General features: G+C 36.6%; 1 protein-coding gene across 2 annotated transcripts in view; it reads right to left on the bottom strand.

Annotated features, from left to right (window-relative positions):
* RSPO2 (R-spondin 2) overlaps positions 1-17,182 on the bottom strand; it is a 104,307-nt gene that overhangs the window by 28,210 nt on the left and 58,915 nt on the right. Inside the window, exons 3-5 of one of the 2 annotated variants that reach the window (XM_061447873.1) lie at positions 7,991-8,134; positions 6,774-6,962; positions 1,927-1,999 (exon numbers count right to left, since the gene is read on the bottom strand). In XM_061447873.1, the coding sequence (XP_061303857.1) occupies positions 1,953-1,999; positions 6,774-6,962; positions 7,991-8,134 (380 nt within the window). In that variant the 3' untranslated portion in view covers positions 1,927-1,952. The remainder of the gene's footprint in view (positions 1-1,926; positions 2,000-6,773; positions 6,963-7,990; positions 8,135-17,182) is intronic. The other variant, XM_061447872.1, reaches the window with a different exon arrangement.

Genomic DNA, 17,182 nt, shown 5'->3' with positions numbered 1-17,182 from the left:
AATATTGCATATTTTCTAAATATTATAGTACAGCAAAGTCTTTCTACTTCAGTCACAGTCGCCATTATTCACAGAGTAACTTCTAAAATCCAAACCCTGCCATTGTTGGTTCATGTTCTGCTGGAAAGATGAACAGTAAAAAAGCTGAGGAGTATCAGAAGAACCCAACCAAAAATTCTGCCAGGAGTATGTCAGGATGTGGCCCTTGTATTAACGTTGTAGAAACAAATAATGTCTGTATAGCCTAATAGGTTTATTACTTTAAAAAGAGATTTCTGTGCAAGGAAAGCCTTAGTGAATCCTTAAAAATGAGCAAGGCTGATGATGCCGTATCTGTAGCAGATGGGTCTGCAGACCTGCCATTTCCTAGGCCTGTGGTATGGGAGAGGATATCCGTAGAAATGTGCCTTACTGATTGATCCCCAGGGAAGAAAACAATCTCAGGTAGGAGAGTGTTTGCCGATTTCTCTGCTGTGACTGAAACATCTGACTACAATGTAACAAAAATAACTCCCCAGTTGAGAAGCAGAAATGAGTATATATGCGGCTTTTCCTCCTTCAGGTGAATTGTAGTTACAGAATGAACAAAAGACAAAAACCAATAGGAGTAACTTCATAAGGGTATCACAATAAAATTTGTCAAGTCACTTTTATGGACAAATTCAATTTATGCACTTGGATCAGCTACAGCACTCTTCGGTATTTGTATGTCCTTGTGGATTAGCAGCTGGCTCTCCTTCAGCATTTTTAAACAACCCTGAACTGCATAATTGCCATGGGACGGTTATAACTCACACTGGTCATTTATGAGGATTTACACACTGGTACACTTGGTTATTCATTAAAAAAGATTACTCCCATAAGAGATACTGCCTCACATGATACTCATGATACTTCTCAAATACAATATACTTAAGAAAAAACATATGTTGAAAGTACTTATCTGGCCTAAGATATAATAATGGCAATAAATATATTGTGCGTACAACCTTTTAATGCTTGGAAAAACTGTGTGAAAGACTTCCCAAGAAAATATTTCCTGTTACTTTAACTAAAAAGGAGGATTGAAGGATAATTTATATTCAGAAGGAAGGGTAAAACATGCTTCAGTTGGCTCTTTTGCACTGCAGCAATTCCCTGGTAATCTTTTTAAATAAGTTGAAAATGTATCATGCTACAATATGATAAAACACTACATAAAATTACACAGACTAAATTGTCCTGATAAGATACATAGAGCTAAACCCTTGCACTTAGAAATATATAGTCCATGACAAGATGTGCTTTGGGCAGTTGTCCTGAAGAAGGAAAACTAAAACAAATCAGATGACAACTCTTTTCCACAAAAGTATTTTGCTCATGTCATAAAAGGTACATTCTAAACGTCATTTTAGAAAGATTTTATTTCTAGTTTTAAAAAGAACATGCATTTTTAAATTCTCCTGAAGTCAAAGAGAACTAAGCCCCTTAAAATCCTTCGAAAACCTGACCCATCAGTTAAATAAACAAACCAAAACCACATTTCACAACAGCACTCCAAGGAAATTTAGGCTACTTATATCTATCCAAGCTAAGTTAAAGGTTTCAATATAAGTATTATTTCACCATATTCACACACCCCACAAATGTTAATAACCACAATTATAACCCGCAGTTATATTTATCTGGAATGAAACAGCAAAAAAGTTTTGTAGCAGTATTGTGACTTAAAATCAAGCTGCCTCAAGTCCCATGCATGATCCACCATATCAGTTTCAAGGAAAATACCAACCCAAATATTGAATAGTTACCTAAAGAACCAAAATATTGAAAGGATGACTTTCAATAAGTGTTGATATTTTTCAGAACACTTAATTGCTTAGCTGCTTAATTTAACCTACTTATTTCAAACACAGAAAATGCAGGAGTACGAGTCAACAGCCATACCTTGCTCACAGAGCTTTGAGAGACATCTAAAGCATCAAGCAGTTTAGTAACAGAGCAATCATTCCTGTAAAATCTGCAAAGGAAACCTGAGTGTTGGTCCTTGACAGATAGCACTTGGCTTTAAATTTAACTGCTACTCAAGCTGATGTACAAGTTTATATAGTTTATAAAAACTATTTCTAAATACTTTTCAGATAAGAGTCTAATTGGATTGCGTTTTCCCTTTAGAAAATTACTAAAGAATGGATCACTTCTAATAATGTAATATAAAAAATCCAGCATTTTTTTAAAAGTCACACTAAATTTACAGTTGAACTAATTTTAATGAATATGAATCAAATGCATACGTAATACAGCTATTTCATCTCTTAGCTCATATATGTAGGCATTTTCTTTTCTGCATTTATTCAGGGGTATTTCTTGCTCAGGTGTGTTTTTTTTTAAAAAACAAACAAAAAATGAAACCAAACCAAACCAAACCAAACAAAACCAAACAAAACAAAAAAAAACAAAAAACCCTACTAAAATAAAATAGAATTAAAACCGAAAAAAAAAAAAAACACCAAGTGCTGCAACACTAATTCAGTTGAAACATTTAGTGTGCAAGGGAAGTTTCAGAACAGGATTTCATAGATTCATTCAATCCCGTATTTCCTATTCATATGACCAAATAACACACAAATTACATGAAAAATAACATTTATATGAATCATGCTGTAACTCTGTCTTATGTGTGTGTATATCAACATGTCATACTTGGTTGTGAGGACCTAACAGATTTGTTATTCATCAACATTAAGAAAAGAACATATCTGCTCATATTTCATCATTAACACACCTTAATTTTCTTTACTGCTTTGATATGAAAATATGGAGAAAAACGCTCCTCCATCAACAGATTCCTAATTTGCCTATCCCTGCCACAGGAAGGAAAAAGAAGATATACACACGTGAATTATTAGTACCTGGTTTTTTGCTTCTAAGAAAAAAAGAGTAAAATACTATATTTTAATGCACAAATAAGTATATGAAGAGGAACAGAGCTATGTCCAGAAAAGAAAAAATATTTAATATCTGAGAGTTGTTAATCCTGTTTTTCTCACAGCTGACCTGATTTGAGCAGGAGGCTGGACTAAAGGACCTTCTGCAGTCCTTTCCAACCTGAGCTACTTATGATTCAGGTTTTTTATTATTATTATTATTATTATTACCAAACAGAGATTACAACCTTTGTGCTTTTTTAAGGAGCTGGCACAAACTGATTTTATATTGATAACATAACTACATTTCTTGCCTATACCCCTTAATTTAGACTAGAGACTTAAATTTAGACTCAAAGTCTAGTTGCAGGCACTCTTACTGAAATGGGCAGGATTAGGAATTTCTTTCCATAGGGTTTAGATTTCCTTTACTATTAGTTTTCTCCTGCAGCCATCCCTTCTAAATATAATCAGCTAAACAAAACCCCAAACATTTTAATACTCTCAGCACAACACTCCCTGTACGAAAGCAGATGTTGACAATCCAGACGAGCAGATTCGGCAGCTGAGAAAAGCTTGTTTCCTGAGCAAACATACTAATAAGCATGCCAGGCTCCAAGTGTTAAGCCATACTCCAAGCTACATTCATCTTGCCCCTTCCTGCTCCCAACTGCTAGCTCCTTCACTAAATGTGCAAAATGGCCATCAACTAAAATACTCATAGAAATACTTGCTCTATTACTATTGCTATTACTATTACTTTCCAAACCTGCACTGTGCAAAGTGTCTTTGGTGGAGCTTACTTCTTGTCAGCTGTCTGCTGATGCTGAAAGAGTTTTTCCTTTTTTCCTGCAGAAGCTTTGAGTTACGCTTTGTAACTGAAAATTACCGGCTGTATTTTCAGACATGCTAAAGCCAAGTCTTCTTGGTCTGAGGTTAATTGGTGGTCGCAAAATACAGCAAAGGAGGCAAGCCTGCTTGGTGATAACAATAGCCTAGCAGAGCCAGAACTCAGTGGAGCTACACTTAATGCAGTTTCTACCTGTCTGATGTGAAAAAAGGGCAGATTTGGTCCAATGCCACTGCAAAATTAACAGAAAGATGCAGTAGGCTGTATATTGTAAATTCTATGTACTACAGTCTGCATATTCATTAGCTTTCTGTATTTAATTATAAATTCTTTTATCTTTTAGTCTTTTTAGTCATAATTTCCAAATATTAATAATGAAAATCTGATTGGGTCATTTTACTGTTAGATAAAAGATTACTGCACAAAAACCCAGTCAACCAGCATGACGTCCAATTACATGCCAGAGTCAAGGCGAGCAGTCCCTCCCACTATAGCCTTATGACCTGTCCTGCTGCCTTCCCCCTTTTGAGCTCAGGAAATTAATGCATACATATATGACATCTTCATCTCTCTTGATTCATGTCTTAAATAAGCATTCATAAATAGCATCATCATTTGTACTAGAATTAATGAGTTTGCCATAGAGTAATATTCATGTATTACTTAATACAAAAGGAGAGCAATTTGCAAGTTTCTCAAAGGTAAAAATAAAAGAGGAGTAACTACTACGGTGAACATGGCGACCATGTAAAATAAGAGGTAAAAAGAGAATACTTGTAATAAATCTATGGGAAAACTTCAAGACCACAAGATTTATCAGTCCACAGAACATTTCTGCCGCTAATTACCCCATTGCTTTTAACATAACCACTCTTTTTCAAAAATTCTTGTTTTCTTTTTTTTTTTTTTTTTTGAGATAAAGAGAAGAAAAATTCTTATCAGGAAAAGACCAGCATGGGCAGGAGGTAGCCTGAACAATCAAACTAATCTTTTTCTAAGTCCAGCCTCTCATAGTATGAGTCATGTTACACCCAAGCCACAGGGTAACATACATAACAGGAACAGATACACAGATGTCACATTCCCACCTGGTAATAACAGTTAAATCAATTAGTACTGACAATAAGAAAATATCACACAGTAACATATTTGAAATCAAGTAGAGTATCCTCTTAATGTTGCTGGCTTAAGTAGGAAAGAAATTAAATCATCTTTCACTTGCATTCCAGGTTGAACCTCTACAACTCCGCAAATACTGGGAAAGTGATAAGGAATTCTTCTTCATCACTAGATTTGTACCACAAACCCATTGCCAGATGGTAACATCTGATAAATCACTGATAAATATGAAACTGAAGTACTTAGTAGGAAAACTGAATTTAACTCCAATTCTGCAAATCTGTAAAAATCTGTTTCGGAAGTTTTTCTGTGGTGAGGACCATAAATAGAAACAGTAAACTGTACAGAAGTAGAAAAGCATGTGACAAAAGCACTGTTTGACCCTGTTCTACCAAAAATAACCTTACTGCCTGTGCTCGGTTTCATCCATCACAATCTACAACTCTTTTAGCTTTACAATCCAATACTTACCCTACACATTTGTGTGAGTTTATATACTGAGAACATTAGGAAAAAAGCACTTATTAACAGCCTCTCAACTTGCATTTACAGGGGTTATGGTTCCTCAGTCCCCCAGTAGTGCTAATCTTACATTTTCCTCTTATTTCCTCAGTTTAAAAGTTCAATTACAAAATCTCTGACATTAAGAAAACACCATATTTTAGGAGGTAGGATCTGCTTGATTTGAGTTTCCCTGTAACCAGTGTCTCTGTCTCCTGCTGCTTCACACTGATTAAATAAGCAACAAAACACTTTGAGTGTCTAATGCAGCAACTTGCTATCTAAATTAAATATGATAAAGAAGCGGGATCTTCGACCAGCCATGTGTATAATCATAATTAAAACATACTATGAAGCAGGCATTACAAACAGGACAATGCCTATCCTATGGCTTCCTCACCTGCAGAGATAACCAGACCAGGAGATGACTTAGCCTAGGTACTTAAAATACCACTAACACACTCTCTCACAGCAGTTTCTAAGGTGAGAGAAGAGAGTTTATACTCTGGCCAGTGTTTTATTTGATGGTACAGAAGCATTATTAAGCATCAGCATGTAGTGTGGGGAGTTCAAACCTGCAGTTTTATATAAATCTATTTTTATCTCCAAAAACACAGGCAGGGAATCCACACTATAGAAGGACAGGAGAGAACAGCTATATTTAGGATTTACTGGAGACCGTAGTTTTGAGGGAGTACTTCAAACCTTTCACACTGAATTTTTATTCAATGTCTTTCCTGATACTTAGTGAAAAATTGGAGAGATTTGATCAATGATCTTGATATAGTCTAGGTAACAAATTTCCTAACTCTTAGTAAATTTACCTCTGGTAACTATCATAAGCTAGTCTTCTGATGAAAAGCTTCATATATATCACTGTTCTGCAAATATCACATCTATCAAAGTTTAGCCCTGATCTACAATATTCAGAACAAGTAACATTCCAGCTAACAATGCCATGTGTACCTAGCTTTACTGAATTTAAATCCCCATCACACCAGCACTGGGTGTGCTGCTTGCAGAAAGGTTTAGAATCATAATCTCTCCTCCCATGTGCAAAGCAATTAGTTATTCTACTATCACTATTGTTTCAATGCTGAAGCTCAAACTGCAACCTATTTTCTTCCATGGGGCACCTCTTTGAAAAAGCCTCAGTACCACACCGGGAAAAATAGTTTCACAGTATACTAAGACACTAATCATGTTGAACCTTTCCCTTGAGCCTTGCTGCACAAATCAGGGCTGCCGCAGTATTGCCTTTCAGCCTTAGCTGGCAGAGTAGGGACAGGATTTCCCCTCTGGCTGGGATGAAATAGATCTTTTCAAGTTAGAAATAGGATTTCAATTAAAAGAAAGCTCATACAGATTTTTGTGGCATGGATTACACTTACACGTACCTCCTGGACAATGCCTCATGACCATTTTACACCGTCTGGATTCTGCAATGGTTGGGCATGGTATCGTGTCTTTTGCTGGCTTCTTCACAATTTGTCTTGTTCTCGTTTCCAGGCCCCACTTAAATCCACATGTTTTGTTATTTCTGCTGCAAGTTCCCCACTCACTCCACTGACCTACTTCACAGCCTTCTGATAAAGCAAAAGAAAACACAAGTAAGCAATTATTTTGTTTTTAATTTGTGGTTGGCTTTTTTTATTGGAATACAATATTATAAAGCATCACTTGAAAGTTTTACTGTTAACAGGCAAAAACTTCCAAACAAAATTAAAATCTTTTACAGAAAATCTCTGAAAATCATTTCAGCCAGCGTCAACTTGAGCATAAAACCATCTGACTATCAATCTGAACGTAGAGACATCATGTTATTCCCAAATACTCAAAAAGCCTTCTAAAATCACAGTTTATTAATTTTTTTTTTAATAAATAAATCTCATTTGGTTGTCACCAGGATTTGCAAAGTTTAAGAGTTCACATTTCCAGACCTTAGCCATCATGAAATTCAAAGGATACTCTTGAAAGACAATCTGTTCTGGCACAATTCCAAGGCTTCAAGCTAAAACACCAAATTGTGAGACTTGAGAAATATTGTGAGAACTGCCAATGCTGGTTGGAATTACATAGTAATTTCTATGAAAAAAAAAAAAAAACCAACAAAAAACCAACACCCTTATTTTTTGGTTTATATTTGTACTTCCCTTGGAAAAAGGTGGGGGGCTGCAAAGAAACTGAAAGTGAATATATTACAGGAATGCAACCTGCCCTGCCCCTGGGTTCTGGCCTTGGTAAAAGGCCAAATGAGCAGGTAGTTTTGTGAGGGCAAGGACCCAACAAGTACATCACTGATTTACAGTTCTAATGCAAAAAAATGGCCTTCCTAAAATCTTGTAAGTTCTGAACTGTAAATCCTCATACACGGTGATTTACAATTGAAAGGAAAGAACTTTCTGATGCAGAACAGACTGCCATTCCCATTAATGCAGTATTTCAAAGTCTGGGGAAAAAAAAAAAATCATTCTTTTTGATAAAAAAAATGCAGACCCAATTCAGTAGTCAGTATTTCTTCATAGGAAATGTCAGCTCACAAACAGTGCCATATTTGAACTTGCCAACTGGAAAAAGAGCTGCTTTAGCAGCATTGCTGTACTAGAAGACTCACCCACACATTCCATAAGCTCTTCCAAAGCTGCGAATCCAGGGGGGCATCCTCGGAAGCAGCGACCTCTGTGCGAGTAAAAGCCAGTTTTGCATTTGGTACAAAAGTCTCTGCTAAAGCAGGAGTCGCAGTTTTCTATTCTGCATCCTGAATTAAAAGGGTCATAAGGAACAGTGAAACAGCTAAGTTAGGGTCAGACTAAAAATTGAACAACTGTTATAAAAAAAATCAAGAAGTACTCTAATGAGGAATATTGTCATCCTGAAATTCATCTGCTCTGTAAGAGAAATTAACTGTAACTATTTACCACATTTTCCCGTACAACATTTTAGTCATATTTTTTAAATCAAAAATATAGCTAAAACCTCTATAGTTAGGTAACATTTGAGTTAATTACATCTTTTTGGAGGAAAAATGTTCACTGTACATTATTTTTGTGTTTAACTAATTTTGAGCCAATGATACAAAATTTTTGGGAAGTATGCATGTATTGTATGCACTGTCTTCAGTTTACTATTTGTCATCAGAAGCAGGATATGTTTTCTTTTCATGAGTTGACCCTGTAAATAGTTGAATGAATGCTTTCATGTATTATATCTGATGTCCATATCTACCAGATACGTGCTACCACGCAAAAAGCCTCAATTTTTCTGGATGTAACTCCTCTCTGTTATTAAGGCAGTTAACCCATAAAAAAAAACAAAACCCAACATTAAGTGATTAAAAAACATAAAGCTATAAACACTAGCAAAAAATCCCCCAACATTAAATATACTATTGTGTTTTGAAATACTGGATTTCTCTGAAAATTTAAGAGAATAGATAGACTACATCCATGATAGACTACAGACTCGGAGGCAGACTGTTCAGAAACATCCTATTCCATACTAAAACATGGCAACTTGGAAATGAGCTAGATATCAACATTCAGATGCACACCTGAGAAGTGGAAATACTTACATGGAGACTTATGAAAGTCAGTCACACATACCTAAAAAAAAAATGCCAGGGAAAAATGGTCCCAAGATTAAAAAGGAAAAGCGATTTTACTTGGAAAAGTAATAAACACTTCAAAATTATTTTAAAATAATCTAATCCTTCAGCTAACATAGTTAATTTATAGTTAACTATCCTGTCTTCAGGTATCTGAAGTCACAGAAGGAAACATTTGTTACTCAGGTCATGCAACAATATACGAGTATTTTTGGTCAATTAATTTATTCTTCATTCTTTTCTAAAGAAAAAAAAATACAAACCATAATGACTTCTGAAATAGCTATTGGTAAATATGCCCTTCCCTTAACAACATTTCAAATTTAGGTAATCCTTATAAAACAGATTTTAGTATTTATTCCTGAACTTCAACATGCCTAAGTAAAGCACAACATAACACTTAAACTGGGTGGTGGTGGAAAATTATTCTTTGTTAGTAATTAGGGCAATATGAGGCTTTTTAGATCAGGTTTCTTGTGGCATTGGACAACAAATCAGGCATATTGCATGAAAATAAAAAAATCAAATGCTGGTACTCCTTTCTTTGGTTAGAAGGAATGCGAATATCAGTTTGAAGTCTTGCACTGCCAAAGATAAGCTCTGCAGGCTCTGTTTAGACACAACCACACATAACCTGTATGCTGCTGACTCCTGTGTCCAGCATCTCTCAAAGGGGCTTTAAGAACTTGTGTTCACACAAGCAGCACAAGCTGGGCTTCTTATCCACGGTTTACTTTATAGGAAATTCCCAAGAACAAGGGTTGAAACATTCTCCAAAGAAGAGAAGATCACTGCCCAAGCAATAACCCTGCAACATCACTTCCCTAGATTAATCTGACTGCACAAATGATATGGTGACTTGCTCTGGAGAGTTACTGCAATAGTTAATTGCAAGTTATTTTATTACGTTTGAGATTTGTTATCTACTCGAGATGTACTATGCAAGTACTTTATTACTTGCAATGCTTGAATCAAACACCTAGTGTGCGTAAATATTCAGAAAAGAACATTTGCCTCTTGCCCACCCACACAAGACAGTGTGAAAAGACATCAAGGTTTTTCCAGATCTTGTAGTTCAACGATGAGGTATAATACAGAACATTAAAAGAAAAATTAGCATCATTTAACCCTTCTTCACATCCAAGTGACGCAAGTATATTTTCTGAAATAAATATCGTTTTAACTATTGCTTTCAAAACATGTTGGGGAGTTACAAGTTTAAACTTTAAAGTTAATCCATTTGAACTTTTTTGGGTGAAAGAGAGATTAAATGAAAAACTTTTTAACAAAAGTTGCCTTTTTATAACATATAAACATGCTTAGCAGGCAAAAGCCTGCCTCACCTTTGCTTGGTGCTGCTTGCTACTGCTTGCTACTGCTTGCCACTGCTTACTAGCAGCTTGCTACTGCTATTTAAACTGCTATTGTGTATTGCTAGTAAACCCGCGAATATCTCATATTTAGACATTAAATTAGTGAATGAATAAATCTTTAAAAATATGTAGAAAATGGTGCCCACTAGAGGTTTTCAGATAGACAAGGGTGCCTGGGAGACTTGAGAAGCAGTAAGAAGCCTAGAACTCTGGGGGGCGCAGGGAAGATAAGCTTGGCTTAAAGGGGAGAAAGAGTTGACAAATTCAGTCCTGCGGAAGAACCCCAAAGAACAATCACGTACTTTTGGCAGGCCTACCATATTTGTAGGGCAACAATGACAGAAACCTAATCATCAAAACGTGAAAGCAAAGAAGTAAAGGGTGCTTCATTGGTGCAGCTTCCATTTAGCTAGCAACAAGTCTGTAGGTCAGTGTTAGATGCTCGAGTCCTGACTCCTTCCTTCACTTGTATTCAATTTTCAGCATCTCACCAAGGGTCTGCTTCCAACTAGACCTCAAATCCCTCCTGTTCCTGATCAGCATCATGTCTCCTTATATCCCCCTGGCCCTATTGCCCTCTATTCATAACCAGGACCTCTCAGACATCATAACACTTACTGCAACTCTTCTAGCACAATCTCATGTATTCTTTCCAGTGATTCTATTTTGAGAAAGCCAGAAAGTGAAATACATGCTTCCATTCTTTCACTTGAAAGGTATAAAGCACCACTGAAAGCCACTCCCATGTGAAGACCATACAGCTTTTTTCCTACCATTCACATATAACTGGACTTCAAAAAGCACTCAGGGAGGCCCATAGAAATCTACTGGTATGCTTGATTAGCCACACTGTTTCTAAACAGATGACACTTTTTAAAATGTCACACCATACTTCCCACAAGAGTTGTATGTAAATGCTAAAAGGAAAACATTCTGACCTCACCAAAACCCATGGCAAAGGTCCTAATTGCTTCAGCAAAGGCTGTTTTAAACTAGTAACTTTCTTATCCCATCAAATTGACCAGACCCCACTGAAATTAATGGGAAAAAGTAATAATAAAACAATAAAGAGTATAATGTTTCATGATAAAAACATATTTATAAATTGAAAAGTGAGAACTGGAGAACAGCAGTACTCCAAAAGTTAGAAAAACTTTCTAGTAGATTACTTTCAATCACAAGCTGTCCCAGGAGTGGTTATAAATTCACAGCTCCATGACTTCACCCCCCAGGGGAAAGGGTGGAAGAGAAGTCACTACTCTGTCTGGTGAAGCTGAGCTGGGCTGAAATCAGACAGAAGTGGTTTGCTCAACTGTCTTTGGTGTTCAGACAAAACAAAGCGAAACAGAAACTTACCTCTTCAAGAGCTTTAAAATGCTGCTTTATGGGACAATATATATAACTTTTCCATTGGAAAAATCTATTGATACTGTGCAATCTCTTAATTTAGGCTGACAGAAGAGTAAGAATGTGTATGACTGACATTTCAGTAGAGCCCAAGGGTAGACTATAGCAGGTAAAAGTGCTCCCATGACTGAGAGTAGTTACAGAATATGCTCAAGAAAGAAAACTCCATAAGCTAATATTGCACTGCTCAGTCAATAGGCAGGAAATCTACCAAACTGAAGGACATCTTTGGTTCTAGAGAGAAAAAGCAGAAAAAGAAGGATAATATCATCTCCCTTAAAATAGGCCACTGTCAGAAAAGAATTCAAAGACAGAAATTTAAACCATCTTTGACTTTGACTGAAACTGAGTGGCAAAAAAGAAGTTATGTACAGGACTTAGGAGTCCAAGTCCCCTTTTCCTTGATTTTCAGTGAGCTCTAGCACCCCTATGACACTTAGAATCATAGAATAGTTAGGGTTGGAAAGAAGCTTAAGATCATCAAGTTCCAACCCCCCTGCCATGGGCAGGGACACCTTACACTAAACCACGTTACACAAGGTTCTGTCCAGCCTGGCTCCATCCCTCCAGGGATGGAGCAATCACAACTTCTCTGGGCAATCCATTCCAGTGCCTCACCACCCTCACAGTAAAGAACTTCCTCCTTATATCCAATCTAAACTTAAGTTTTAACCCATTACCCCTTGTCCTATCACTACAATCCCTAATGAAGAGTCCATCCCCAGCATCCCTATAGGCCCCTTCGGATACTGGAAGGCTGCTATGAGGTCTCCACGCAGCCTTCTCTTCTCCAGGCTGAACAGCCCCAACTTCCTCAGCCTGTCTTCACACAGGAGGTGCTCCAGTCCCCTGATCATCCTCGTGGCCCTCCTCTGGACTTGTTCCAACAGTTCCATGTCATTTTTATGTTGAGGACGCCAGAACTGCACACAATACTCCAGGTGAGGTCTCACGAGAGCAGAGTAGAGGGGCAGGATCACCTCCTTCGACCTGTTGGTCACGCTCCTTTGGATGCAGCCCAGGATACGGTTGGCTTTCTGGGCTGTGAGCGCACACGGCAGCCGGCCCATGTTCATTTTCTCATCAACCAACACCCCCAAGTCCTTCTCCCCAGGGCTGCTCTGAATCTCTTCTCTCCCCAACCTGTAGCTGTGCCTCAGATTGCTCTGACCCCGGTGTAGGACCTCACACTTGGCATGGTTAAACTTCATAAGGTTGGCACAGCACCAGCCCACCTCACAAGCATGTCAAGGTCCCTCTGGATGGCATTCCTTCCCTCCAGAAAAAAATAACTTTTTTCTGAAGTATTTTGCACATGCACCAGATATTTTGAGAAAGTAATAGCTGTGAGCCATTTTTCAGTCAAGGCTAGGGCAACAATTAGATGTGTAAGAAATCTATTTAGCTGGCCAGGAATAGTAAGTTTGTATTTAGGCTTTATGATCTCATTTATGTTGACCCACATATATTTATGTAAATATCACAAAAGAAACAAATCTGACTGATGTGGATGAAACTTAATATTTATAGAAAACTATATAAATAGTGCATTAAAGAACTCTGGAAGGAGAAAGCCCAGATTATAAATCGTGTCTAAGTTAGAGATACTGGGGTTTATCTGCTTAAAATGTGATATTAAAAGATTTTTGTGACTTGTTTTTGCTTCCTGACAGTCATGATAAGCCAGTCCTACTCATTCTTCTTTTAAAATGAGCATTAAAGAATTGACAGTCTTACATTTTAGAGATAGAATCAAAAGCCCAGGAGTTCAAAATGCAAATTCAGATATTGAATTAAATATAGACTCAGGTACATATGCCTTTATTGTAAAAAAAATAGTACATGCTCTGGTAAACATCATCTGTTTGTATTAAAATTAGAGCTAGCGTAACATTACCAAAACAAATACCATACTTCCATAGTAAATTTATCACCAGCTTATAAGGTGATGCAGAATCAGATGAATTGTAGGGAAAGATATGCCTTTGAATATATGCCTCAAAATATTGAGATGCATGTGCTTCGAATTTTAACATACCTTAACAAGGTTTATTATATCATTTTTTTATCTGAAGCACAATATGATGAATTTTAAGGTCAAAAAAGGTCTACCTCCACTATAAAAAAAGTAGTGATTCACTTGTACTTTTATTGATATGCATAATCTTGAAAATTTTACACAGGCCTTATTTTGCCTTTGTGAAAGATCAGATTCTGTAGCATTACCATTGCAATATTGTCCTTTCCTAAACATAATCAATGTGACTATCCATCCATAACTCCCTTCATAACAAAGATATTTTGAGGTACACATAGTGGAAAAGATTGCTGGTCAATTTCTCGTAATGTTAATAACAATTCACAGCAAGTTCTGCTCCATATGAATCTTGGACACGAGTGAAGAGAAGTTGACTATAGGGAAGGGAAGTGAGAACATGCAAGGGGATCTGCATGAGTGGAAACCAGCAACCACAAGTGTAAGAAAGAGAACTGCACTGAACACCTTCAAGGTGGAGAGATAATGATCATATTTTGCAAAGAGAAGCTGCTGACTGAAGCTGTGGAAGGAAACAGGGCATTCCTCAATTGAAGGGCTTGGTAATCTTTGCTTGAGGCATTCTTTTGTATTTAAGAAGTCAAAGTAACAGATGATGATTCACTACAGCTAGTGTTTTACTTTTGGAGGTCAAACTCAGTCTTTAAGGCAACATTCCAAAGGAGCCTCTGGGCCCATAACTTGCGAGGTTGGTTATCCTGGGGAGTGACAATTGTTGCTTGGTCCAAAGCATTAAATACTTGAGTCTTTCACATGGACTCTGACCCACAGCCCCCACTCTTCTTTCCTCAGATCGCTGCCTCTTCTACCCTACAACCTCCTAATTTCACCTGTCCCCAGACTGTCCTCATGCCCATCACACTCACTCCTTCCAACTGCTGCTCCCATACCTCTGCTGGTCAGTAAAACAGCATTGGTGCTACAGACTTCATGCTGCCATCCTCACGTGTGCATTGGCATTCCACACCAATCTGTCATGATCAAGCACCACCTTCCAGAATTTCTTGAGCTGAGAGATACTTCAAAAATCCAGACAGACTACAGGTTTTGTAGCTAATCTTGAGGACACAAGGGCGCATGAGGGGCAAAGACTGTGCTAGTGCTAACAAAAGAAGGAGACAGATGCAAGATGCTGAATAAAGTTATGATGTGAAAAGTTCTTAAAGTGGATGGAGTATCATTTGTACAACCAATGGAAAGAGAAGAGAGACCAAAACTCTCAGAAAAGTCCCTGAGGAAACAGTAAGAACAGAAGGAAAACCGTAAGTAAAAGAGCTTTAGCTTACAATGGAGTATCTGTATTAGATATTTAACCTCCTAAGCAGCTATGGCATAGGTAGTTACAGGTTTATTGTTATTATTATTATACAAATAAAGATTTTTAAGCTACAGGGCTGGGGCCAAACATGAATTCTAGAAAATGACACACACTGCCACTTGACCACAACAGGCCCTGAAGTTTATCACAGGTCTACCATTTCATAGAAAGCAATGCTTGGAATACAACATCCTAATTATAAAATACTTTAGTGAGGATATTTTTTAAATTAAATTCACTTAATAAAGACTTAGTGATACATTTCCAGTAAGTTCTAATCTCAATTCATTATTAGATGAGATCTTTTAAATAAATGCCAAACCACAGTGTTTTCAATTATTACTTCACATATACACAATTGCCTTATTAAAATCTAAATTGACTACAGATTTAATAAATCTTAATTCAAAACACTGTCATGATTTTTGTTGCCAGACAGATGGAATAAAACTTTTCCATCAAAACACAAAGGCCAAAACTAAAAACAAATAGATAAATAAATAAATACTCCAAATTAAAAAAAAAAAAAAAAAAAAAACAAACAAAAACAGAACTATTTGAAGGAAGGAAAGACATTGAAAGAGAGAAGGAAAATATAAAAGCCTATAAAATATTGACAGATAGACCTCAATTTCTGGCCATTCAACTTAATTTTCAAATCCCAAATGCTATATTAAGTTTGTTTTAAAGAGATAAGGCCATATTGGAAGAAAACAAATGCAAAAGTAATGAAAACTATTTCTAAAAAGTCAGAAAAAATATTTAAAGCAAACAGTGCTGTCCCTGTGGTAACTGAGCCCCTCAGCAGACCGTTACAATTGCATTGACTACAGTAGTCTCAGACAGTCATATGCTCAGCTATATTACATTAGAAATAGTCGAGCCATGATATATTAATGATGCCTTGCTATTTTGTAACAAAGTTTAAAAAAAAAAAAAAAAAAAAAAAGAACTTTCTTAATAAAGTGAATTTACTACAGGTACTTAATAAATGCTCAATTTATTTAAAAGCTTCTCTTTATCTTGATTTTACTGAAGGCACATGGAAGGGGAAATTACACTTTTAGCAATGTTGAGCTCTCCTGTGAAGAAAGAAGGTGAACCTAAACAAATGGAATAGCCAACCAAAGCTGAAGGGAGCTGTAATTTCTCAACACTGAGTGCTTCCTCCCCCTAAAATTTTAGAAGTTACTATGGATACAGACTAAGTTGAAAGGTTCAAGATAGGCTTGATCCATTAATCAGACCAATGTTAAACCAACCACCCAAGTGACAGATTTCATCTTAGTCTTTAATTCAGTTTTATTTTTTTTCTCGTGTGATTTTTTTTTTGAGCAGTTCAGTTCAAAGTCAGTAATTATTAAAATTTCTTGGAAAACTAACAAAGTGTAGCTTTTCTCTTGGGTATTCTTCTACAGAAGAGACTCAACACTTTCCAATTTCATGTCCAAATGTACTGCATTCTCATACTGCAGAGCTCAAGATGAAAAATATCTCCAGCAGGAAACTCTACATCGATTTCTAGAGACAAGCAGTCTCAAATTACATGATTCACTGTTACTAGAAAAAAGGTCTAGAACCACTTAGCAAATTCAAGACACACACATACAGCTTACATGTAGAAAAGAAAGCTAATCTTGAAATTGAAAATTTCCATCATTTTAGAGTTGCTGCACTTGGCTGTTGCATTTATTGTGTTACATTTGGCACTAAATATGTTTGGATTTTAAAATCATGTCAACATTTTCCACAAAGATGTGTTCTATCGCTTGTCTAACAAAAATGGGCAATTTTGACTTATGTAATTCAAGCCCTGTAACTCCCAGAAGGATTTTTAAACAGCCAGAATTTTTCTTATTTTTAGCTGAGACAGTATTATCTGAGCAATGGAGTCTGTAACTAAGCATACCTAAAAGTATCTAACATCAAGTAGGAAGAAACCTATTCTACTTCTTAAGAATGTTTATTTTAACTCAACTTCAATCCACATTCAAAATGTCTGTGTGTCCACAATGCAATGTATGTGCCATGCAAGATCACCAAACCAA

The sequence above is a fragment of the Pezoporus flaviventris genome, unplaced genomic scaffold (genome assembly GCF_033815535.1).
Source record: "Pezoporus flaviventris isolate CSIRO_AGI_PZ_B2104156 unplaced genomic scaffold, CSIRO_AGI_Pfla_v1 ptg000007l, whole genome shotgun sequence".
In the NCBI taxonomy this organism is placed as follows: domain Eukaryota; kingdom Metazoa; phylum Chordata; class Aves; order Psittaciformes; family Psittacidae; genus Pezoporus; species Pezoporus flaviventris.
Note: the sequence above shows the minus strand (reverse complement) of the source record. Positions and strands in the feature narration are given on the sequence as shown.